The sequence below is a fragment of the Oscarella lobularis genome, chromosome 16, assembly GCF_947507565.1.
Source record: "Oscarella lobularis chromosome 16, ooOscLobu1.1, whole genome shotgun sequence".
Lineage (NCBI taxonomy): Eukaryota > Metazoa > Porifera > Homoscleromorpha > Homosclerophorida > Oscarellidae > Oscarella > Oscarella lobularis.
This window is the reverse complement of record NC_089190.1, coordinates 2,354,805-2,378,239: the sequence shown is the minus strand read 5'-3', so window position 1 is coordinate 2,378,239 and position 23,435 is coordinate 2,354,805. Positions and strand designations below refer to the sequence as shown.

Sequence of the window (23,435 nt, the reverse complement as noted above, 5' to 3'; positions counted from 1 at the left end):
ATATATGCCTTTTTTCCCACGTGGCGCTGCGCTAAGCGAAGAAAAAAAAAATGGCGTCAGCTCTCGAAGAAACGCTGAGGCGAAATCAGACGTTCTTAGTCGAGAATCTCGACCTGAAGAAGGCCGAAGATCGTCTACTAAAAGAAGGGCTTCTCGGCGTCGACGACGTGGACGAAATGACGGCGAAGGGGACTCGAGAAGACGAAGTCGCCTTTCTCCTCGACAAACTTTCCAAGAGAGGTCCCCAGGCATTCGACGTCTTTATCAAAGTCCTACGAGAAGCAGACGCATTCGCGACAAAGAAGCTTACTTCCGGGAATTTTGACGACGAATGCGACGGCGGCGACGACGAAACCTATAAACCGATATCAAAAGGAAAAGCCGTGATCATTGTCAATAGAGAATTTGGCCTTAGTCTCACGACGCGAATCGGTGCCGAAAGAGACGTCAAAACTCTTCAAAATCTCTTCGAATTTCTCAATTTCGACGTCGTGACGTACGAAAATGTGAACGAGAGTCGAATGCGCAACGTCATAAATCGATTCGCTCAAGACGATCATTCGAAGATCGACTGCGTTGCCATGGCAATATCGAGTCACGGCCGAGACGAGGAGATCTATTCGAGCGACGAATCGCTCGTTCCCGTCTCTCAAATCACGTCGCCCTTTCGATACAACCCAACACTTCTGGGAAAACCCAAGCTATTCTTCATTCAAGCATGCAGGGGAGAGAGACAGGATAAAGGAATCGACGTACCTGATGGGAAAAGAGTCTCAGACACTCGCCTTACTATTCCAACTGATTCTGATTTCTTGCTCGCTTTTGCTACGACGCCTGGTTACGCGTCCTTCAGAAATTCCCTCTTTGGTTCGTGGTTTGTGCAGGCGCTCGATTCGACGTTTCGAGCCCGCGCTCACGAGGATCATCTTCTTGATCTGCTTACGAGAGTCAATCGTAAAGTTGCCATCGAATTCAAATCGAATCCGGGTCAAAGGAAACAGATGCCAGCCATCGTTTCTATGCTAACGAAGAAACTCTATCTTTTACCTCCGCGTAAGAACTAGTAGTTCAGTTGGGTCGCGTCTCCTATTGAATCAGATGATAGAGAGAGGTAAGAGAGGATTAGAAAAAAAAAGCAGACAAGAGAGAGAGACACTCGTGTCACTTTTTGAAAACATTACGGGTCAATAAATGACACCATAATGTAGCGAGTACCGTTGACCGTTCTCAAACCTTCGTGCCAATGAGTGAGCCTGCCCGGATGCATGACAGTCCAGCCGATATCCATTCCCGTAACGGAACAGTTGTAGCGCACAAAGCGGCATCCACCTCCCTAATAATAAATAATTATATATACAAATGAAGATACATTCTCCCTTTCTTCGTATTCTTTTCCGTGTTCGTTCAATGCAACGTTGATTGTGAACGTAGACGAGTCGTGGTGAGGTCGAAGTCGATCCTGCCTCGTTGGATGATACTTCACAACGAAATTCATAATAGATTTTGCCTAATAAATAAATAAATAATGAGTCATTTCAAAAAAGCATGACTTCAAAGTCCGTACGCCTGAGTAATATCCTGGAAAGACGCGTTCTTGCACGGGAAGAACGTAGGTCTTAATAATGTGAAGCCAATTCTCTTCGTAGCCAATCTGAGAAAAGAAAAGACATTGTATGCAAAGAAGAGTGAAGAAAAGAAAGAGAGAGAAACCTGATTCATGTGAATATCATCAGTAGGGACGTTTTCGTAGCCACCAGAAAGCCGCGCATCCTACGGAACCCCAATTGAAGGAAGCCAGAGTGACGTGATTGCCACATAAAACAAAGCCGGCGTTTCATACCTGGTGCTTTCCACCTGACCACTCACCAAAATGCTCCATTTCCTATCATATCAAACGACGCGTGAACACGTCATGGATCCACAATATGAAAGCAAGACGAACCTCGACCAACTCGCGCGCAAATTGCTTTGACACAAGCGGATAATAGTAGACGTCTGGACAAGGCTAACCAAAATTCAATAACGCCTAGCCAACAAGGCCGGCGCAAAAGGGTTTCTTTCTCACCTGAGCCACATCAATATTTTTATCAAGATTCTCCGAATAGTTGGGATGAACATAGACCGCTTCCCAGTCCTTGACATTGATCGTATTAGCAACCAAGACAAAGTTCCGACATGGCCCATCCCCCCTTTACCGGCGGATTTCGGATGACTTCATACATATCATTATGCAAGTGATGCGTCTCGTAATTATCCGCGTCGAGTAAACGGCCAAAGGCGACGCGATTCGTTACGAACATAAAAACGCCCTTGAGTTGAACCCCCCAAATTAATTTTTCAAACAAGCGAAAATTGATCTGCGCGGCGGCGGAGACGCACCTTGTTCCGGAGGAACTGGCAAAGAGCCATATCGGAATCTAAATTGGCGTCGTCGAAACGCGGCGCATGCCGACGGACCACGCTTCCCTTCATTAGATAAACGTGAGCTATATAGGGAACATTCCATAGACCCCTAGTCGCCGCAGCCGCGAAAAAAATCAAATAAGAAAATTTCATTTTATTGAGTATGTCAACATACTTGCGTTCGCCTTTAACGATGCTTATGTAATCGTCGGAACGGGCGTAGAAGCCGTCGTCCGAGAGAGCACCCCAGAAATTAGACCACAACTTATCGTATTTGGTGAGAGCCGGAGCCAAGACTGATCGGTTCTGTTCAATTAGTTCGCGTAGCGCGTTCAAGTTCGTTAGAACGACGTCGGCGTCCACGGAGAAGTAGTAAGCGCACGATGATTCAATGCAATGATTGCTGATAGCAGGAAAGGAAAGGAAAGAAATCACGACTCGTCTCAACCGTTTCCTATTTCTTACATGGCGTGATTTCGAGCGTCTGCTTCCGTGTTTTGCTCACTAAAAATAGTCACGTCCACTTCATTGCCGTCGGCCCACGTTTTGATGTCTTTTTCGTGGTAGTTTGTCAGACTGTAGACGTGGACTTTAAGACGAGATTTAGGATAGTTCAGAGTGTCGAAACGATTCAGAAATTGCTTTAGAAAGGGAACCGGTTTCGTGACAAAAATCGCCACAAAGACTTCCGGATGTTCAGAATCCTAAAACATGTGCATATATAGCGGAAATAGAAGGAGAGGAAGGGAGAGCGGATACCGATTTTCCATTCAAATCTATCCTATCATCATCGCAAGTCAAACAGCCACTCTCCGCATTCCAATGATTGGGAACGTAGTTTCCCAATTGATTGATTTTCAACTGGAAATAGAAAAGACGTGGCTGGCTAAAATTCTCTCGCGACACGTCTCTACTAGAGGTCTTACTTTTCCTTTTGGTGCATTTCCGTGGAGAACCAACGGTCTAGTGCTATACACAATATTCTCAACGTACGCTTTACTTCCGCCGTCAAATTTAACTTCAACGTCATCTAAAGAGAGAAAAAAACGTTTTCACTGACTCTCGCAACTATTACATATTACCTTCAGCCCCGTGAAGATTTTGGAAAATGTGAGATCTATGATCGAGTCTCATGTTATGTTTTGCCTGTGCACACGAATAGATGATGGCTCAATCTAAGACGACATCTATTCTAAAACTCACTCTAAAATTTTTGTCCAAATAGAGATTGGTAAAAAAGAGTTGATCATCGTCAAGATCTCCTAGTTTCGAACTTGTCAACGCTTCGTATATGACTGGAGCGTCTCCAATGTAGCCTAAAAGAGTCGAGTGGAATCAGACGTCACTCTTTATTCCTTTGCGTACCTCCAGAGCAAAGATAGCGCTTTCCTAACGTCACTTTAGGATATTGATTCTGATGGGGTGAGATCATATGAAGAGGGAGTATGTGTGTGTGCATGTGTCTTACAGCTAGAGATCGATCAGGCCAGCAAAATCCTTCCGCCGAAACAACTAACTTGGATTGAAATTCATCAAACTTTGTCAAAATCTCGTCCGGCGAACCAGCCAAAACGACATCATAACTAGAGAAGGAGAAGAGGCGATGAGGAAGTGTTCCCCTCCCCCCCCCCCCATACACACACACAACACACATACTCACCTATCAGTAAACATAATGACAAGCTGATCATCATCTTTGTACGGAGCAAGTGCTTGAGCCAAAAGATTGATTTTGTATCCTCCGCCGGGATACTTGGCTATGTCACCGCCACGCCATTCCGTGCCCATTCCAATAACCTAGATACGAAAGGCTCGTCACGCTATGCAAGCTGCATCCCCCTAAGGAGGGGGGACCGGAAGGGGGGTCCCAGCCCCCTCGTCTTTTCTCCTACTTTGACGTCGTAGCCGAAATGAGCGGCCGATTGGGAGAAACGACGATAGCCGTCGGTTTCTTCGGTCGCGACGGTAACGAGTAGAAGTCTTCGATGGGGATCTTGGAGACAGATGACGCAAATAATTGGCAACAAACGCGGCGCGGCGTCGCTACCTTTTGCTAAAACTAGCTGAAACCCGAAAAGAAGAAGGAGAAGAGGATTCCTAAACATCGTGGCGAGATAGAGAGAGCGCGGCGCCTATTGTTCGACGTCTATTCCACTCCGTAATGTGGATATCAATAGACTTTTGACGTGAACGGCGTTGGCACGTGCGCTAACAATGAGCCAAGTCTGCCGGTGTAATCGAATTAGAGTGATGTTTCGGACAAGCGGAACCGTTTCGGACGTGAATTTTTGGCGTATCAATTGAAAAAATGCTGTTATTTTGATAAAATAATGACGAGGCACGAAAGTGTTGCTATGGAGAGAAGACGGCGAGAAGAAGGTGACGTCGTGACTGCGATAGAAATAGTAGCTTTTGACGCTCATTCGTGCGCGCAGTCAGCCCAAGCGTGCACGTGCAAAATCGTAATGTCGAGAAGAGCGACGCTCGATTGCGCGCGATCTGATGACATTATTGATTTAGTCAAGATGGAGAAGGAAGGCGAACGAGCAAAATGATGCGGCAATCGGATGGGGCGGGGGCGGCGATGACCGGGCGGTGGCGTCGGCGGCGGCGGCGTCGGCGGTGGCGGCGGCGGCGTCGCGGCCTCACGCACTCTCCGAGAAGAGTCTTCGCACTAGACTTATTAGAGACGATGATTAGTATGCGACTGAGGATCGAGGGCGGGCGAAATGCGTACGTATAGAGAGTGGGCGAATGGGGCGGGCGGGCGGGCGGCACGCGCGAATGAACGAGCGGACGGGCGGAAGAGGGTTCCATCTTGTGTAAAGTTGACTCGAGTCCAACGCCAACGTTTTCCTTCGTCGAAAATTGACAAGGTAAACAGGCATAAGGAACTTGACCACGCCTCTAAGCGTGCCGCGTTGGCGACGGTGGGGGAAAAGGGGGCCGGCGCGTGTCTTTGACTCGAGTAGCGGCGGCATTACTTCAGGCATCCAGCGAATTCTATCAAGACTATCCTAATTCAATTTCCTACTCCGCCAATCAGTATTGTTGAGCCGAATAAATGCAATTCGAGATCGAGATCGCGTCTGCGTTCTTGAGATTAAAAAGCCGACGTACGGAACCGCGCTCTCGTCCGAGAGCCTTGCCCTCCCCTCACTTAGCACAGGAGACCAATTCATCTGGCTTCTCTCGGAGACCCACCCAATATATATGCGATGTAAGCAGTACAAACATCACTTTGCCGCCGCAGCCGTCCGCACTCGCTTACCTACCCAATCACTTCGTCGTCTCCGCAGCAACTGACTCCGCCGATATGACTTCTTACACCCTTCTTCTTTCTATCGTCGTCGCCGCCGCCGTCGGCTTCGTCTCAGCTACAAGTACCAGATTCTCTTGTCGGAATCCGAAAGCATGTCCAGTGCACATCAACTGTACGTACGGCGAGGTGTTAGACAAGTGGGACTGCTGCTACAAATGCGCCCTCGCTCCCGGCCAATCATGCAACAAGCGAAAAGACCATGCTGACTACGGTCAGTGTGGACGAGGTCTTAACTGTAGCGACGACGGAATATGCCAAGGTAAAAAGACGGGCGATTTTGCGTTCGTTTGTTCGTAGCGGATGCATGTGTCGCTGGGACCTCGATCCCTCCTTCTCCCTCTCCCTCTCCCCCCGGCCCCCCGCCGCCGCCGCCCCGCCGCCGCCGCCGCCACCTGCCGCCATCGCGCATGTTAGCTCTCCTCTAGCCAACGAATTTGACAGAGGAAGAGACGAGAGATCTTGTACATTCGTGCTAACTACGTTCGTATCTACCGAATCAAATTAGTCCGGGGTAGAGGTACCGGCACGCGAGTCTCTACGAACCGCGCCTAAAAACAAGGGGACGTCCGCTGGGCTCGGTCTCGAGCTGCTGTTATTAGAGAATTATTCGCGCGGCTCATACATGATGCATCGATCTATTTACCGATGAGATGATTACCTTTTTATTATCATAGGAAAGCCGCTGGCGTGCAAGCACGGCGATTTGTGGACGAGCCAACTTCGATGGAACAGACAGGCGATTTGCGGCTGTTTCAACGGAGACACGATATGCCTCCAAACAGTAGAACAGTCGCCGCCGCCGTCGTCGTCGTCGTCGTCGTCGCCGTCGTTGTCGTCGCCACCGACGATCGCGTCTCCGCCATTGCACGTAGGCCTTGGAGGTCAAATCACGGCCAAGGCGACGTATCGTGAAGGCGAAACGATACGAATAACGTGCCGCTATCCGACCCATCCCAAGCCGACACTCATCTTCTTCGAGCACAAAAACACGGCATTCAGAGGCAAAGGCTCGGAGCTGGGCCTCGAAGCAAGGAAATCACCTATCGTCGAAGTCGACGGCGTTTCGCTTCACGAAAGAACGTACACAATCGAATCGGCGAACGCCTCGCATGCCGGCACGTATAGATGCTCCGTCCTCAGCGAAGGGACTTTCATCCCCATGACCGATTCGGTCGACATCGAAGTCCACGCTCCCGTAACGTCGCCGTCGCCGTCGCCGCCGCCTCCGTCGCTGACGACAGGCTCCCGACCGACAGAAAAAGAAGACCTCAAAGGTAGAGAAAGTCGATAAACCTTGTTTGTTTTCCCTATTGAGAATGCGGCGGCCGCGCGCTTTGATTTTAATAGGCTTAGCTTTTGTGTCGTTCCACGATGATTCTAAGAAGGAAGCCAACGAGTTGGAGATCGTCTCTATTTGGTGTCGGGCACGTGGACATCCTACGCCGCACGTCGAAATCTACAAAGACGGAAAGAGAATCGAACAAATAAGAAATTCGATTGACGTCAACGAGAACGGACCAGAGATTCAAGTGCAATTTTTGCGAGCTCTCCAATCACAAAGCGGCAATTACACTTGCAAAGCGACGAATCGACACGGAACGATATCCAAAATCATCAGCCTTCGCATCAGACGTAAGTCAAAGAAAGAGAAAAAAGCGATAACGCTAATTCTTCGTCTTTAGCTTTGCCGCTAACCTGCACGTTTGAAGGGGGACACTGCCACTCTTGGCTTAGCAAAACTCAATGGAGAGTTTCGAGCGGCAAAAAAGGGGGTCCTGTCAAGAAGGACAACAGCAAACATGATATTACAGGTACGTCTCTTGCCTTTTCTTGCGCCATATTTTAATCGTGAATTCATTTAGGGCACTACATCTACTTCGCAGGGACTATCAAAACCGCCTACCTCGAAACTCGTCTTCTGAAAGACGATGACATCTGCGGATTGAAGTTTCACTACCAGGTGTCGCCAAATGCAACGTTTCAAGTCGTCGTCGATCAAAAAACCAGCGGCGGCGGCGGCGGAGGCGGCGGCGGCGGCGGCGGCACCGGCACGAGTGATTCGAAAGTATTGCTCGACACGAAAGAAGGCCCCAATCAACAATGGCCCCACTGGCAAGGAACCCGCATTCCCCATCGCATAATCGGAAAATCTCGCATTCGATTCGTCGCAACTATAGAGCAGAAACGCGTCGCCTATGTCGCCCTCGACGATATTCAATTACAACCGTGCGCGGTGAGAAATCTTACTTCAAACTCCACCGAATGTGTTTTGAACTAAACTGGCTTCTCTACTAATCTAGGAGCAGTAAAATAAAGAGATGATCCAAGTATCGCCGACGCTACTCACAGGTCTTCCCAACTAATAGCTTTAATACGTATCTTCGCTTAATATATTCTTCTACTTTTCCGGAACTCAGACCCTAGCAATATACATTTAGTATAAACGGATTATAGTGTACTATTTACCAGATTGAGAATGAGTTAGTAAAAAAACCTTGGCAGTAGTTTAAACACCAAAAAATTGCTTCTTCTGGTACTCAAATAACGCAGACGTCATACAATACACTCAAAAGATGCATCATTCCTCTTAGTTATAGGCTAGTATTTGTGCTGTCTTAGCATTTTGCTTCGCAGCCTTCTACCCGCTTCGACCAACGCCGGTTTCGCGGCGGCAGTTCCTTTACCTTTTCTTCGCCACATCCTCTCAATACCGCCCACAGAATCAACTTGTCGGCCAAAGGAAGGAACGAGCACTAGATCGTCTTCCTTGACGTCACCGAGAGAAGAAGAAGAAGAAGGCGAAGCGTTTGCGGTTCGCTCTTGAATTCGCCGCGATCTGGCGACGTTATGGTTGAAAAAAACGAAGGCTAGTAACTATCCAATACCTTCGAAGAGGCGTCGCCGGTTCCGCCGTCGCCGTCGCCCCTTGGCGGCGACGCGATCCCGATCGAGTTAAAGGCGGCGAAAAAATAAATTCGCGATGCTTCTTTTTCTTCGTCTCTTCGGCTTCGCTTAGCAACGGTGTCTCTATTGCCGTCGCCGCCGGCGCCGTCGCTTTAGCAACGGGACTTTGAACGAGTAAAGTCGGCGGAGAAAACGCGTAGGGAGAAAAGGACACGAGTGACTTGTCCTTTTTCTCTACGCGTTCAGTACTACGTGCATTCTGTGCCCAAGAGCGCGGCTCTGTTATACACAGTAAGCCGGCAATTTCTTTGCTTACATCAACATTCGCGCCATCGTCGTCGTCCAAATCGGAGTGCGCTGAAAAGAACGAATCGTCGTCGTTGTCGTCGTCCCTTGAAAAGAATTAAAAAACGGAAGAATTTTTTTTGAATGATTCTCACTGAGACGGCGGCGGCGGCGGCGGCGGAGACGGCGGAGACGGCGACGATGCCGCAGTCTTTCCTCCGAGTCTCTTATCAACGCTTTCTTTCAATTCTCTCAATTTCGCCAATCGTTCGCTTGGCGAAGTCTTTGCAACAATCACGTCACCGTCGCCATCGTCGCCACCGCCGCCGCTACTTTTAGCCGACGGCAGTGGCGATGACTGTACAGCGAAGGAACGAGAAAAATTGAAAGTAATTTCGCCGTCAGACGACCTGTCACTATGGTTTGCTATTATTAGCCATACCAAAAATGGAACGGTCTCCACGCAGCACCTTTTAGAAGACTCTTCCGCAGCCGCAGCCGCAGCCGCACTTATTGCTTCTCCCTCGCCGGAAGACGTAGGCGTAAATCTATTAGGATAAGAGAGGGATTCGTCTCGACCGCACGACGATGAAAATCGGGACTCGGGGAAGCGATTTGCATCGAAATCAGCGGCGACGCCGAAGAAACGATCGCCGAAGCCCGTCGTGCAAACGATAACGAAAGAGAATGATAACTATTTCATATGAATTTTCTTTTTCTCGCTCTCAAGCTGTTCGATGGATCTATGACGCACTTGGGCCACCTTTGAGAACAGATGGTCCACGCATCTTAGATCCATTACGACGACCCCGGCGGCGGAAACCACATGCGGTCTCCAATATTGCGGGGACAACCTCTCTACCCCCCTTAGTACACTATCCCCTACCGGCGCGTGATAGCGTGCACCGAAACGACTTCACCCCCATCTACATAAAATCGGCTTACCTAATTCGTCTAATTGTTCGTTCTGACGCATGTGGATCGACGTCGCCACTGTAGTCGCCGTCGCTGTAGTCTCGGCTACCTACACCGCCGTCTCCGCCGCCGCCGCTCTGTCTATCGTCGTCGGAGAGCGGAGAAACGGCTAAGAATCAATCAAGTTCTATTTTCTGCTAACGCTGCTATAGCGATTACCAAAAGACAGGTGTTTCTTTCGCGACTGAAATGCCGAAGGACGCGACTAGAATCGTCACTGATATTACGTGACTCTTTGTGACAACTAATCGTTTCCTACCTTAAGAATGGATTGAGGCGTTTGAAGAAGATTCAATGGAGTGGACACGTCGTTGTACGACGGACGCTGTAAGAACAACTGTCTCCCTTTTCCCCCAAACCTAAAACGTACCTTCAAGAGTTTCCAGAGCGTTGGAGTCGCTAAAACAGACGTCTCAGCCTGAGACGGCAAAGCCATGCTATAAAATAAAATAAAATAATATTAATCGGTGCGACGACGACGACGACGAAAGAACCCCCTTACGCTCTCGCTTTCATGTCGGCGATTTTGGAGGAAAGACCGAGAGTAGGAAGAGACGAACGATGACGCGGCGGAGACGACTGGCGACGAAAACACGTGCAAAAAAGAATCGCAACGGCAAAGACAAACCTCAACCAACTCCATTTGCTCATCATCAATAAGTCGTTCGTCGTCGTCGTCGTCGTCGTCGCCGTCCCCATCGTCGCGGCGTGACGTCAATGAAGGGGTGGCACTAGGAAAAAGGAACCATCCATCCATTCCCCCCGTATGATATTGAACTGTCAGTTCCATTACCGTTCGCTTCGACGTCTCGGCGTCGGACGCGTTGAAATCGGCGTGCCGATAAAAGGTCTACGCGTCGCCGAAAAACAGTTTTTGAAAGGCGGAAAAGAAGGGAACGTAGAGACTCTCGCCTTGAATTGAGCGATGACGGCGAAAATGACGGCGTTGCGGCGGCGTCAGACGACGTCAAACAAGATCTAGATGCGAAGGGAAGATGGATGGATCGATCAAATCGATTTTCGTCGTACTGCGCTTCGAAAATTCCGTCGGCGACGGCGGCAAGAAAGCGAGAAGACTTTGACCAAACTCGTTGATCGTCGCTGACGGGAAGAAGGCGCACAGAAAGAGGTTTGGGTTCTAACCTCCCTAGAAAAGTTCTATGTTTGTCCCCCTCCCCCTTTTTTGTTCTTTTTCACCTTTGTTTTTGTGAACTTTTCTTCTTCTTTCGACAAAGACGGTGGCGGCTTTTCTTTGTGATTGCGGTAAAGTTCGTTGATAGGCGGCCAAAAGCGCATTTCTCGCAATAGCGCTCTCTTCGTCTTCGTCGCGATTCTTCTCAAAGAAATAAATAATAAAAAATGAAATTATTTCCGTCGCGTTTCGCACCGCCTCGCCGACAGACATCGCCTCGATTTCGGCATTCAATTGAACGGCCTCCGCGTAGCGAGAACGCGTGACATAATACATAAGAAGAACGCGGCGCGCGCGGGCGTGGGAACTCGTCTGCAAACGCGCGACCAGACAAGCCTAGACCAGACACAAGGGGGGGGGGGGGGGGGGGGAAAAGCGCGCGAAAAATAAAACGAGACACCGAAAATCGAATCGAATCGAATTTACTTCCTCATCGAGACCAAAGGGAAGTTGAAGCATTTGATCAACCAATTTCCGTCGTCGCAAACACTCGTCAATAAAATGACGTAATAGCGAGTCGCCGTCGTCGGGAAAACGACGTCGTCGCCAAAAGAACGCGTCGTCAACGCGTCTGAGAAGAAAAAAATAGAATTCTCCAAAGTTGAGACGAATTATGAACAATTACTCGTTGGCTAATAGGACAGAAATATAAAGTTTCGGGTGAGAAGACGTCGCTTCGACCGAATTCAAGTAACCAAGTGCCAATAAGAATTGGTCTAGACGAACAAATCGAATGGGAAGGACACGGGAAGTGCCTCTACTCGCCTTGCAATAGAAGCGTCGTTAAAACGGCGGACGGAATCCATGGAAATAAGGGATCATTAAGTCGAACCATGGTTAGTGCCGAAATGCCCGTCTAGACACGGGATTCGGATCGCCTACGCCTTTCTACCGCCCGTTTTACCTCGAAATCGTCGTGATCGAGACGCCAAAGACCTTCGACTGTCAACTGCACTTCGTTCTTTACGCCAAAGACGACGGCGAAGTCTTTGGCGACGCCGCTACGGCAGGCGTCGAGATCCAGCAAAAAGTAATAGATCTAACAACGAATAACGTCATCGCTCTTGGAGATTTTTCCCCTACCGTGCTAATACGAGCCAAAGGCGACGACGAAACGATGAAGAAAACGTTGAGCAACGCCTACAAGAGAAAATATATAAAGTTTATTATTTTTTTTCGCTTTTTCGCTGACGTAAAAACTCGACGGTGGATAGGAGCCGTTTCCAAAGAAATCCTTGCCCCACAGTCGCCCAATATCGTCGACACCGACGTCAAATAAAAGACGATCGATCATTCTATCGTTCGTCTTTCGAAGTAGATTCTGATAGGGAACTTGAAAGACGCTACAAAGACAAAAATAAATAAAGTCTTCGATTTTTTTTATGTGGAGGACTCGCCCGTGCGCCGGATTGCGCGTCGCCGGCTCTTCCGGCAGCAGATCGACGGAAACAAGCCATAAAATCAAGTCGAGTCGCTGCACGCGTACGATCGAAGAAGGGGAAGGAAAGAAAAACGTATCGCGTTACCTCTTGAATAAGAGTGACTTCCGCGAGTCTCATTTCCAACTGTTGCGTTCCTATCTTTCTATTTTCGAACGGCTGAACACCTGTGCATTTGTTCTACCACCTACCCGGCTCCGTTGTTTCAATAATCCGCGTTTGATTAAAGAGAGAAACAAAGAGAAGCCGAAGTCGTTTGAACTGGGCCGCGTAATGGGTCCATTTCTTCTTTGTTGTCTCTAACACTCCTTCTTTCCAGTTGCCGTCGAATAAACAAAGGCCTAATGGGTCGGGGCGGAGATAGAGCCGTCTTTTGTTATGCACGAAAACAGGGGAGGGAGGGGGGTCCCCATTACGTACAAGACTCGTCGCATTTCGCCTTCAACGTCGCCACTTCGTTGACAGCCCACTCAAAAAAAGCCGAAAGCCCGAACCCCCCAACGGAAATATCTAAAGAAAGGCTTGCTCTAATCCAGGGGAGCCCCTCTACTATAGAAAGACCTGAGGAATAGAGAGCGTTTGCACAGTCCGTCAAAAAGTCCACTAAGCCGTGTTTTAAAGCGACGCTTAGAATCGCGTTACATTTCGACTAGGGTTAACGATCGAGTGTTATTTATTTTTTTTTATGACTTACGGATTTTCCGCCACCACTGTGGCTATCGGAATGAATTCCGCTCACGTGCAAGAGGCGAATCAATTCGGATGGATTTGAAAAAACCGACGAGCCAAGTCGAGAAATTTCAGTCAAAATCTTTTAATTAATTAATTAATTATTATAAATAAATAAATAAATAAAGTTAAATACCTTTTGCTGAATTCCCAATATGTGAACGTCGATGACGTCACTTTGGGTCAAAGAAAAAGCATCTAAATTCAAAAGAAAAAATTCAAAAAGATATATAGAAAAATTCTATGTATACTGAGTTGAATTGCTGATGGCATGAAAAAGGCGACGGGTTGATTGTCGTTGCCTGGCGACGAAAACCAACGCACGCTAAACGGATCCAGCCAAAAATCCTTAAAAAATCAATAATGAATAAATAGAGATTTTTGAAATTATTGATACTAAGATGGATTCCGTTTCCACGACATCCATGAGAGAATAGAACGAAAAGAAGGAGGAGCCTCTTTCAGGAGATTCCGCGCTCAATCTAAAGTCAAAATATTATTGATTATTAAAAACGAATTTTTTTCTACTTGATTTGTGCTGGCATTTGGCTATGATACCATCGATCCAAATCAAATAATCCCAGAAATGCGACAGGCCTTCTTTCGCCTTCAACGATTTCCCAACTCTCCCAAACACATGTCATTACATTGCCAATTCTAGATTAAATCAGTCACGTGGTATATTTATCCAATGAAGGGAGAGGGAAGACCTCTCATTCCGAGATTCTTCTCCACTATCACTTTTATCCAAATCACAATTCAATAAATCGTCCTCCCCTTAGCACAAAAATTTCAATTAATTAATACTGAAAAAATGTTTGTTACCAAGGCAATAGCAACATATGAGTTGGCTACTTTGAGGAAGAGAATGAATAAAGCGTAGGCCAACAGCTTGAAGATCCTAAAGAAAGAAAGAAAGAAAATTCCCCTCTATTCACACAAAGTAGCAAAAATACCTGATAAATCATTCCCAAATCACCCATTTGCCTCTTGCATGAAAACATGAGGGAATACATGCACAAACTCGCGACGGAATCAGAACTATCAAACTAGGATTTCCCCAACTCGGATATCAATTATTTTATTTTGACTTACGACGTGGATTCACTTCTCCCAATCCAAAGGTAGCAAAAAAGTCTCGGATCTTCCTCCGGTTCTTGATAAGCAATTTGAACAACAGGGACAGTCGCCTTCTCGTTAAAAAGACCACATCTAAAAGAAGACACATGTACATGATAGAGGAGCTCTGTTTCTTTTTCTCTTTCTCTTACAGTAAATCGACTCGTTCCAAGTGCCACAGTTGAACGGCGCCAAACCGAAACCCCACCACCAAGCAATCAATTCTCGGAATAAATCTTATCGACGTCACGCCGGCGTCAACTAAAAAAATTAATCAATTAATGAATTAATAAGCGTACAGTACCTTCAGCATATTTCCCAACAACACTATTATCCGGTAAAGTGAAATGATAATCCCCTCGACGATGATAAATATCTAATAATTAATTAATTAATTAATATTGTCACTTGATGATGACATCATCAATGTACCTCCTAATTCCAGATAGAGATGTTTTCTGGTTTGAATGGCGTGAGCTCTCGCTACTTCTCCATCCTGGAATCGACCCAATCGTTCCAAGGGCCTCGGTCTCGTGACGTCATCCTCCTCCTCCTCCTCCTCTTCGTCATCGTCCAATCGCAGATCGACCAATAAAATTCTACCACAGTCCGTTCCCATGGCAACAACACCGGCAAAAAATCGCAAAACGGGATGTAATAGAGGTCGGCAATCGATTTCGCTTTCCCAGCCGTCGACGGCGTCAAGGCGGCTGATTACATACGGGCATTGCACGATTTTGAAGACTTTTTCCGCGTTTGGATCGACGAGGCAAAGGGTCGACATTTTCTCGCTCATTTGCACGGCTACGCACAAGAAAATGCGATCGTCGCTCGCTCGTACTTCGCAAATGTCCCGTATGGTGACGTCGAAGGCGCGTTCCACTTCCTTTCCGAATCGGTGCGATCCGGTGCGTTTCGAGTCGATTTCGTGCGTTTCGAGCACGTTTCCCGTCGTTAGCCAAGCCCATTTGCCGTTTGACGATATTTTTCCTCGTTTTTGAGCGGTCGAGTGTTGGGATTCGGGAAAATGAGCCCTCACCGACACCGAATGGGGCATCAGCGGCGATTGAACGATCCGACTGTCGAAGGACATGCTGCTCGATTCGGTTGCGACGTCGAAACGGCTTGTTTGAAGCACGAGGCGCAAAAAAGGCGAGCGATAATGTCCGGGAACGTTTGACGCGCTATCTTAGCGTGCGTGCGTGCATCCGAAATGGCTCAGAAGCAGCATCCAAGTAATCCGGTCGTCTTTCTAGATATCACTGTTGGCGATCAGGCAATGTGTTCGATCGTTTGCACGTTCTTGTGACGAGCGACGTTTCGTAGGAAATAGGCAGAATGAAAATAGAACTATTCGCAGACAAATGCCCCAAAACTGCAGAAAATTTCAGGTAAGATACCCTTCCATTAGAAAGATTATTCTAAAATGAACATTCCAGGCAATTCTGCACCGGAGAATTCAGGTAAATTCCTTGCGATTTCTTTTCGCCATATAAGGGAGAATTTTCCTCAGAAAAGACGGCGTTCCTATTGGTTACAAAGGAGCAACATTCCACCGAGTCATCAAAGACTTCATGATTCAGGGCGGCGATTTCGTAAAGGGAGACGGAACCGGAACGCGAAGTATCTACGGAAACACATTTCCAGACGAGAACTTTGTACACAAACACACAGCACCAGGACTGCTATCAATGGTAGAAAAAACAAACCTAAATATATAAAATGTATATGTTATATATTACAGGCAAATAGCGGGCCTGGAACAAATGGATGCCAGGTATATAGATAGATATTTTATATTAATATTATTAATCTTTTTTTTAGTTTTTTATTACGTGCGCTAAATGCGATTTTTTGGACGGGAAACACGTCGTTTTTGGTCGGATAACAGACGGGCTTTTAGTGATGAGAAAAATCGAAGTGAGAAGGCGTCTTCTTATTCTCCACTACTCTATGTGATAATGTCCTTTCTAGAACGTTCCCACGGGTCCAAACAATCGTCCCAAATTGCCCGTCATCGTATCCCAGTGCGGAGAAATGTGAAGAGGGGAGGGGAGGACTGAAATAAAAGTTCATAAGCTTAGCATGCACACTCTAAAAAAAGAAAGAGAGAAAAAAAGAAACTGCCTAGCACGAAAAAAATCAGTGCGTACCAAGCCACTATCATCATCATCCTAATTGGTTTCAAAGACTCAACTAAAATACTTTCTACACATCTAAACACGCACTACACACGTTATACACTACTATCCATTGGCTGAGGTCCCTGCTCAAAATCCTAGCAGAGAGAATTTCGAATAATTAAATAATTATTATTATTGATTTTTTTTTACTTGAATTTGCTCTTGTACTCTCAATCGTCCTATGGCTTGAAGACTGGGTCGTCGTAGGTGAGGCGGCGTGTCGTCTGGCATGTCTCTCTTTTTCACGTATGCCATTTGCTCTTCCATGACGTCACCCTCTCCGATTTTATCAAGAGGAACATTGGATATTCGATATCCGCTCTTTCTCAACGCCGCTTCGTGTTCTTCTTCCAACGCTTTCAATTCCCTCAATTTTTCCTCTTCGTTCTCTTTCATTTCCATTTCGACGCGTTTCAATCGTCCCTCGATTTCGTCTAATTTAATTTCGCACGCCTCCTTTCTCTCCTCCATGTCCTTTCTCTCCGTCTCGTCGCGTCGTTCCCCGGCGAACAATTTCCTCTCCAAATCGTGTAGCAATTTAACGCACTCGTCCTTCTCGATTCGATCCGTTTCGAACTTTGCAAACAAATTCAAATGAATAGCCGTATGCTTCAAATTCACATCTTCGACTTTTCGATCGTATTGCCCGGATAGAACTCTTTCCTCACGAAAAACGACGGAAGAAGCGGTAGAAATGGACGAATCCGATTGCTCCCGCTCCCCATCCGAACTCATGGACGATGTACTATACGTAAATGCCCTAGCGCGCGCTCCCGCCGCCGCTAAATCCCCAACGCCCCCTCTAACAACGGACGCTTCTTGAAGACACGTTAACCAATTGACAAACGATCGATGATCGGCCGTAAAATACATGGATTTCATTTGCGCGTGCCATAGTTTAATGACATTGCGTTTTTTCCCGCGCGTTGTCAGGTGCACCTCCCATCCGGGAAGTATAACCGTTTCTAGGGGGCGTTGGTCCTCGCTATGGCGGTAAATATGAAGGCAAAGGTCCTTGAGCGCGCACCAGCGTCGCGTCCATCCCGACATGCTCACCTTCTGATAGAGATATCCCTTGAAATAAGCGCTGTCCAACGCCGACGCGGGCTGATTCAATTTCTCTATCATAAGAGCGTTTTTCTTCTTTTTCTTGCCCTTCCCAAATGACATGCGCAGTTCGGACATTGACGTGAAACTCGACGATAAATCGCCTTCGCTTCCCGACGTCATAGGAGGAAGAGGAAGACGCGAGGGAAGAGTAGTCGATTTCCCTGTGCCGCCGCTTGTGCCGCCGCCGCCGCCGCCTGTGCCGCCCTTCGTCTTGGGACTCTTACTGCGTCGAGGTGACGCACTCTAAAGAGACAAAGACAAGGGATGAAGAAACGACGACGCAATAGAGCAGCCACATAAGCACATGTAATTAACTTAGAACAAACAATGACTAATATTATAAAGAGCACAAACCCCCCCCCTAGGCCTAGGGTCCCCTACGATTTTCTACTTTTTTTTTTTCTTTCTAACCTTTTCCATAGATCCAATTCTATTCTTCTCGGTCTTCGCTTCCGGGCTCGTACTCCGCGTCGCCTTTCGACGTAATCTCGGCGGCAACGACTTCTCACCTCCGTTCTTACTCCTCGAAACATTGAACGTATGCCAGCGACGCGGCGGTTTAACGGGCGATCGTCTCGACGGAACAGGCGCGTCGCTTTGAACGTCTCCTTCACTATCCGTACTCGCCAGACTCTGATTCGTCTTTTTCATCAAAGCCCAATTACGCAGCGCCGTAATCCAAACTTTTTTCTCGTCGCCCGTATGCGCGGCCAGAGTCATGGCAACGCTTCGAGTGCGAGTCGACGTCACGCGGAACAAGTGACGACGTTGTTGCTTGTCCGACGCCGGCGCCGTCAATTCCTCGACGACGCAATCGGTTAATTTGACGGAGCGTTCCGGTTTCGACGTCGTTTCGTTTTTGTATTCGAGTAATTTACCGTTTTGCGTTTTGAAATAGTGTTTCGTCCACGCGCCCCACGTTCCCTTTTTCAGCAACCAACCGTGGCAATTGTCCACGGAAGCGAATAGTTGTTTTTCTTTCGGAGGAGGAGGAGGAACGCAAGTTGGATTTTCCGTCGCCGCCGTCAAAATCGAAGAGGAAAGAGAATCGTCTTGAGGTGGCGGCGGTAGCGGCAAATCATTGTCCCCCATTTCAAGATATTCCGCTTCTCCGTCAAAAATTTCCTTCGATTCCTCCTCCTCCTCTTCATTCTTTCGCTTCTTCCCTTCGACTAATGGCAAATAAGGATGTTCTGTTACACGTGGTCCTTCTACTAATCCCGAGTCAATATAATAGGGTCGATTTGCCGCGTCTCCTTCTGGGCCAACGTCACATTGCACCATCCCAAATACGTCGCCATCCTGCTGATTCTGTAAAGACAATCGGAAGAGATTGTGCACCAGAGTGTCGTCCACATAAACGACGTTATCTTGATCCACAAGCGCGCTAGCGGTCGCAGTGGAACGCGACGGGGGATCAGGTGGCTCGTCGGAGTCAGGAAAGACGACGGGAAGAGAGTGAGGAGAATCGGCGGCTTGGGGACTCACTAGAGTCGGATTAGCGAGAACAACGCTACTCACACTATCACGTGATCGAGTCGAATCTCTCTTCTGAACATCAGCACTCTAAGAAAAAAAAAATGAGATTAATTAATACTATTGATTATTGTCTTACTTGTGATTTTCGCACTTGTCTTCTCAACGCGTTTACCCATGTATCAATATCGTAGGGATTATCCGACATGAAGAGCATGGGTTTTCCGTCGCCTTCGTCCATCGCTCCGGGAACGATACGAAACATGTGCTGCGTGGGCGCGCGCGTTTCTTCGTCGCCGCCGCCGCTGGCGTCGAAAACCTGCACGGACGCTCCAATCAAATTGACGACGTTGACCGGCTTCGTTTTATTCATTTCGCGAAAACAGAGCAATTGCGCTTCCGTGTCGGGAACTTGACACCAGCACTTCATCCAGGAACTTCCAAAGCTTTTCTTCTGCACGTACAAATAGCCGGATATGACGGACTTTTGCTCGGACGACGATTGGCGCGTTGCGATGATTTTGGGAGGCTTGTTCTTACTTCGTCGAAACGAATGACGCAATTTGTCCATAAAGGAACCGCCTCGCGCGCGTCCCCCCTTCTCCTCGACGACCCCCGACGGATCAGTCAGCGTTTTCTCAACCGGTTTCTTAAATACGTGAGTATCAGATAAACTTTCCTTCAAAGTCGCCTTGGGAACGGGATCGGATTCTTCATTTATTTTTTCCTCTGGTTGTGGAGGAGGAGGAGGAAGAGGCGTCTCGTTGAAATTAACGTTCAATAGTGCCGGTCTCTTATCCTTCTTCTTTCGACGTGACAAAGAGAGAAATTGCCACGTGCTTCGACGTCGATTTCCCTTCGTCTTTTTCTTCACTCGTCTTCCGTCTTTCGTCACGTCATCTAACATCTCTTCCGGCGCGCTCATACTTCCGCCGAAATCCAAATGATCGCGCGACGATGCATAGATTTGATCACGTGAACGGTGTCGTTTGGAGGCGTCGAGAAGACTTTCGATTTTGACGGATCCGCCGCCGCCCAAGTGCATTTCCTTCACGTTCTTCGCCTGGCGAACTTCGATGGAACAAGCGCTATTTAGAATGTGATACCATCGATTGAATTCCTCTCTCGTGTCGGCGCTGAAAATCAGGCTTCGTTGCCCGGGAATCCGACTCTCTATAGAAAACGAATACGGGCGTTTGACGTCTTTGGGATCGGGGCGAACTTCGTGACCGAGAAGACGAAATTCGGTGAGAATTCCCTGCTCTTCGTCCTTGCCTTTAAAACAGTAGAATTTCTTGTAGCGAATTCGGCAAAAGTGACACGTCCATCGTCGAAAGGGACCCCGTCGATGAAGATAGCCCTCGATTTCCGTCACGGATGACGCGATGCTCGACGGACGCGGAGGACGTTCCGTTTTCAACGACGCTACATTGACCACGCCTCCCTTATAAATCAATTTCGACGGGAGTTTGATGTGACGCGATTTGAATGGAACGCGATCCGGTTCGTCTTCGCTCGTTCGTTGAAGACTCGATAGACTCGTTACGGATGGTGCGCCGTCCAAAATGTCGACGCTTGTCGAACGTTGACGTGACGTGCTTCGGACATCCGGGGATTCTTCCGATGTACCAGCATCCGGTTCGATGAGAGCGACGTCTTCTTCTTTTAGGGTTCGATCGCTGTCTCCTTGGTCGTCTGAAGGAGGCGGTTTCAAATTGAGAGGCTCGTACGCACCTTCGATGTCATTTTCAGAATCGCTTGCCTATATATAGGCAGTACTAATACTGTGACGTATATACTATGTAGCTAATGTACCCTTGCTGGTGGAGAATTTAGCTTTGGCATATTGTAGGGACTCTCGCTTTCTGTAGCAGTGGGAGGTACTTGTCTCGCACTCCGCGGTACGTCGTATAAATCCGTATCATTTCCCATACTTGATACAGACAGTCTGGGAGAATGAACTAAGAGAGAGAGAGATACATAACCATGAGAGAATTTTTGCGCGCGCGCACACTCACTTCTTTCATTTACAGTTGGAACGGGAATTGGCGGACCAAGCACGTCGTACGTGTTCTCCTGAGTACTACTATTAGCGCCAACGCGATCCCGACTTGGAAGTGGAGGAGGACTCTAAAGGGAAACGCCAAAAATAGCAACACTGTCACAGACACATACGGACAAGCAATCTCCATCTAATCACACATACTTAGTCCCCCAAAATGATGTGTTATAAAAACGAAATGGCTCGCGCTCTCTCACTCACCGTCGGACTGTTGAGATTCTGCACGGCTTTGAGTATATCCATTTCATTGGTCGCCGATCCGCTACTTCGCGCGGGCGTCGGCGGCGCAGACGGCGTTCCGCCGCTCAGTTCCCGTCGCCTCTCCAATCCAATCGCCGTCTGGAGAAGAATGATCCAATCTTCCATGGCGCGATGGCTATCAGCTGCGAAATAATAGGGAAGAATTCCGTTGTGAGAGAGTTTGAATGCAAAATTGCGTCGAATGTCGGACTCCGCTCGAGATACGGTCCACCCTCGCAGAACAACGGCCAATTGAGGCTTGGGATCGATTTGGGATCTAAAAACCGACGTATTTATAGACGAGATAAATAAAGCAATTAAATTTTCACCGATAATAATAGAAGCAATGGTCCTTGACAACGCACCAGCGTTTCTTCCACGATCCGCCGCTCGTTTTCTTCATGAGATACCCGGAAACGGTTGGATCGTCCAATTCCGCGGCACTCATTTCGTCGGCGCTGTATTTCACATCGGAATCTCTTCGTCGACTTCGTCTGAGCATATCGAGAAACCGACGCCCACTGCTTCGCTTTTCACCTTTACCAACTTGGCGTCTAAATCTCCCGTCGCCCACGCCCACGTCCCCATCACTCATATAAGCAGGGGTCACGCCCCCGCCTTCGCTCTCGCCACCGCCGAAATTCGGCAATTCTTCGTACATCGATTCGGGTTCTTCGAGAGGACTTCGTTTCTTTCTCAAAGCGAGACTACCTTTGGGTGGCAAAAGATTGCGCGCGCCGCCGCCTCCACCGTCGCCCTACGAGCAAGCCAAAACAATAGAAGGAAATGAAAACAGACAAGCCTCCCTTTTTTTTCCCCCCCTCTCTCCCCTTACCAATAACGGCAACGTATTCGCTCGTCCACGAAACGGCTCCTTCGCTTGTTTCGGCGTTTCGTATCCTTCGCTATCGTCGACGGGCGGCGGCGGTTCCGGCAACGAAGTCGGTACGAGAAATGATTCCCGAAAGGGGGCCCCACCTTCGTTCCTAGGTGGCGGTGGTAACGGCAGTGGCGGCGGTGGCATTCCCGTCGCAGCGGCGGTAAGCGCTTGCATGCAATCGGCCATATCGGAACCGACGTAGACAGCGAAAAAGATTGGATCGGCGCCAAAGGCATCGCTCAAAAGAACTTTGATAGTCAGCGGTTTGCTATTGACTTCGGCGGGGAGAGCGCGCGCGACGCGCGCGCCCCGAAGCGAATACTCGGCTTGGGGCGTCTCCCGCTGCGTGTACGTAGTGTAGCAATAAAGCCGATCGTCTTTGACGACGCACCAGCGACGATTCCACGTTATCGGACTCGAATTGGCGCTATTTTGTTTTCGCCGACCGACGGCTAAATAACCCGACCAGTAAACGGGTAGAGTCGTCGGCGGCGGCGGGGGAGATCTTGCATCGGCGACGACAGAAGCGGACACTCCCACATTGTCTAGTCCCCCCCCAACATGAGAAATGACTGATACTGATACATAGTCCATCTTTTTTATGCATGAAGGAAGGGGGAGGACGGCGGAACAGCGACCGGCTTCCCCCTCCTTCCCCCCCCTCTATCGTCTTCTACGTAGGGAAGTGGGGATCGCTTTTTTCTCACCTTTCGTTGGGAGGTCTCCATTGGGTTCTGTGGGAATTTGGCTGTTCGGCGCGCGCACGCGTTCGAGAAGCGATATGAAGTGTTTGCGACGCAATTCGGCCACGTCCGTGAGCGATTCGCTCGCCAGTTGGCCCGTTAAATAGTCCAAGACGCCTGTCGAAAGAATGGTGGTCCGAAATACGTCATTAGAGACGTCAATTGCGCAAGCCCCACCTTGGAGCGCGTCGACGTCGTCGTTGCGAGGAGTCGTAGACATTGTCGACTGCTTGTCTTATCGTTACGCCTTGCGGCGACTCGGCAATCGGACTCTTTCGCCACTCGTCGCGACGAACAGTCTCCTCCTTTCTTTTTTTGGCGTGGGGGTTGACGTATGTCGTTCATATCAATTTCTTCTTCCGCTCCCCTGTCG

At 48.4% G+C, this 23,435-nt stretch overlaps 6 protein-coding genes and 1 long non-coding RNA gene across 10 annotated transcripts; 4 read left to right on the top strand and 3 right to left on the bottom strand.

Annotated features, from left to right (window-relative positions):
* Window positions 1-10: 10 nt before the first annotated feature.
* On the top strand, window positions 11-1,231 carry LOC136196717 (caspase-3-like). The gene has a single exon (XM_065986324.1). The coding sequence runs from the start codon at window positions 51-53 to the stop codon at window positions 1,062-1,064; it is 1,014 nt and encodes a 337-aa protein (XP_065842396.1). The 5' UTR covers window positions 11-50; the 3' UTR covers window positions 1,065-1,231.
* Window positions 1,068-4,597, bottom strand: LOC136196714 (multifunctional procollagen lysine hydroxylase and glycosyltransferase LH3-like). The gene is made up of 20 exons (XM_065986321.1): window positions 4,451-4,597; window positions 4,296-4,396; window positions 4,064-4,200; window positions 3,872-3,986; window positions 3,769-3,817; window positions 3,607-3,719; window positions 3,486-3,549; window positions 3,330-3,433; window positions 3,163-3,264; window positions 2,869-3,107; window positions 2,579-2,806; window positions 2,380-2,512; window positions 2,196-2,309; window positions 2,066-2,134; window positions 1,943-2,005; window positions 1,841-1,882; window positions 1,711-1,770; window positions 1,565-1,651; window positions 1,382-1,507; window positions 1,068-1,333 (listed from the first exon to the last, which is right to left on the bottom strand). The coding sequence occupies exons 1-20, from the start codon at window positions 4,506-4,508 to the stop codon at window positions 1,178-1,180; spliced, it is 2,160 nt and encodes a 719-aa protein (XP_065842393.1). The 5' UTR covers window positions 4,509-4,597; the 3' UTR covers window positions 1,068-1,177.
* A 1,046-nt stretch (window positions 4,598-5,643) lies between these two features.
* On the top strand, window positions 5,644-8,274 carry LOC136196715 (uncharacterized). The gene is made up of 6 exons (XM_065986322.1): window positions 5,644-5,984; window positions 6,400-6,999; window positions 7,073-7,357; window positions 7,408-7,536; window positions 7,588-7,958; window positions 8,026-8,274. Exons 1-6 carry the CDS (start codon window positions 5,720-5,722, stop codon window positions 8,032-8,034), a joined length of 1,659 nt encoding a protein of 552 aa, XP_065842394.1. The 5' UTR covers window positions 5,644-5,719; the 3' UTR covers window positions 8,035-8,274.
* On the bottom strand, window positions 8,231-15,540 carry LOC136196712 (protein ELYS-like). Of its 4 annotated transcripts, none has more exons than XM_065986319.1 (37): window positions 14,801-15,540; window positions 14,673-14,744; window positions 14,521-14,629; window positions 14,345-14,461; window positions 14,206-14,290; window positions 14,075-14,150; window positions 13,960-14,026; window positions 13,778-13,906; window positions 13,647-13,731; window positions 13,501-13,597; window positions 13,386-13,447; window positions 13,215-13,331; window positions 13,082-13,169; window positions 12,941-13,030; window positions 12,712-12,861; window positions 12,608-12,657; window positions 12,479-12,555; window positions 12,274-12,424; window positions 12,165-12,221; window positions 11,986-12,120; window positions 11,847-11,937; window positions 11,707-11,797; window positions 11,508-11,652; window positions 11,277-11,417; window positions 11,087-11,222; window positions 10,802-11,036; window positions 10,683-10,739; window positions 10,518-10,620; window positions 10,392-10,468; window positions 10,149-10,326; window positions 10,049-10,094; window positions 9,860-9,998; window positions 9,385-9,462; window positions 9,070-9,330; window positions 8,946-9,021; window positions 8,611-8,888; window positions 8,231-8,561 (listed from the first exon to the last, which is right to left on the bottom strand). In XM_065986319.1, the coding sequence occupies exons 1-37, from the start codon at window positions 15,459-15,461 to the stop codon at window positions 8,324-8,326; spliced, it is 4,845 nt and encodes a 1,614-aa protein (XP_065842391.1). In that variant the 5' UTR covers window positions 15,462-15,540; the 3' UTR covers window positions 8,231-8,323. The 4 variants fall into 4 exon arrangements, with proteins under 4 accessions (XP_065842391.1, XP_065842388.1, XP_065842390.1 ...); XM_065986316.1 differs by having other exon boundaries at window positions 8,611-9,021; window positions 10,149-10,214; window positions 10,260-10,326; XM_065986318.1 differs by having other exon boundaries at window positions 8,611-9,021; window positions 10,802-10,867; window positions 10,919-11,036.
* Window positions 8,329-11,147, top strand: LOC136196720 (uncharacterized). The gene is made up of 2 exons (XR_010672305.1): window positions 8,329-10,216; window positions 10,267-11,147. It is a non-coding gene; the product is annotated as an uncharacterized lncRNA (long non-coding RNA).
* Window positions 15,541-15,571: 31 nt separating the features above from the next.
* LOC136196718 (peptidyl-prolyl cis-trans isomerase H-like) lies at window positions 15,572-16,511 on the top strand. Its single transcript, XM_065986325.1, has 7 exons — window positions 15,572-15,644; window positions 15,695-15,759; window positions 15,808-15,831; window positions 15,882-16,062; window positions 16,113-16,145; window positions 16,193-16,288; window positions 16,343-16,511. Exons 1-7 carry the CDS (start codon window positions 15,582-15,584, stop codon window positions 16,409-16,411), a joined length of 531 nt encoding a protein of 176 aa, XP_065842397.1. The 5' UTR covers window positions 15,572-15,581; the 3' UTR covers window positions 16,412-16,511.
* LOC136196711 (uncharacterized) lies at window positions 16,409-23,390 on the bottom strand. Its single transcript, XM_065986314.1, has 11 exons — window positions 23,240-23,390; window positions 23,027-23,179; window positions 22,275-22,864; window positions 21,769-22,196; window positions 21,401-21,716; window positions 21,156-21,267; window positions 20,953-21,098; window positions 19,277-20,899; window positions 18,073-19,227; window positions 16,702-17,904; window positions 16,409-16,646 (listed from the first exon to the last, which is right to left on the bottom strand). The coding sequence occupies exons 1-11, from the start codon at window positions 23,280-23,282 to the stop codon at window positions 16,605-16,607; spliced, it is 5,811 nt and encodes a 1,936-aa protein (XP_065842386.1). The 5' UTR covers window positions 23,283-23,390; the 3' UTR covers window positions 16,409-16,604.
* Window positions 23,391-23,435: the final 45 nt, after the last annotated feature.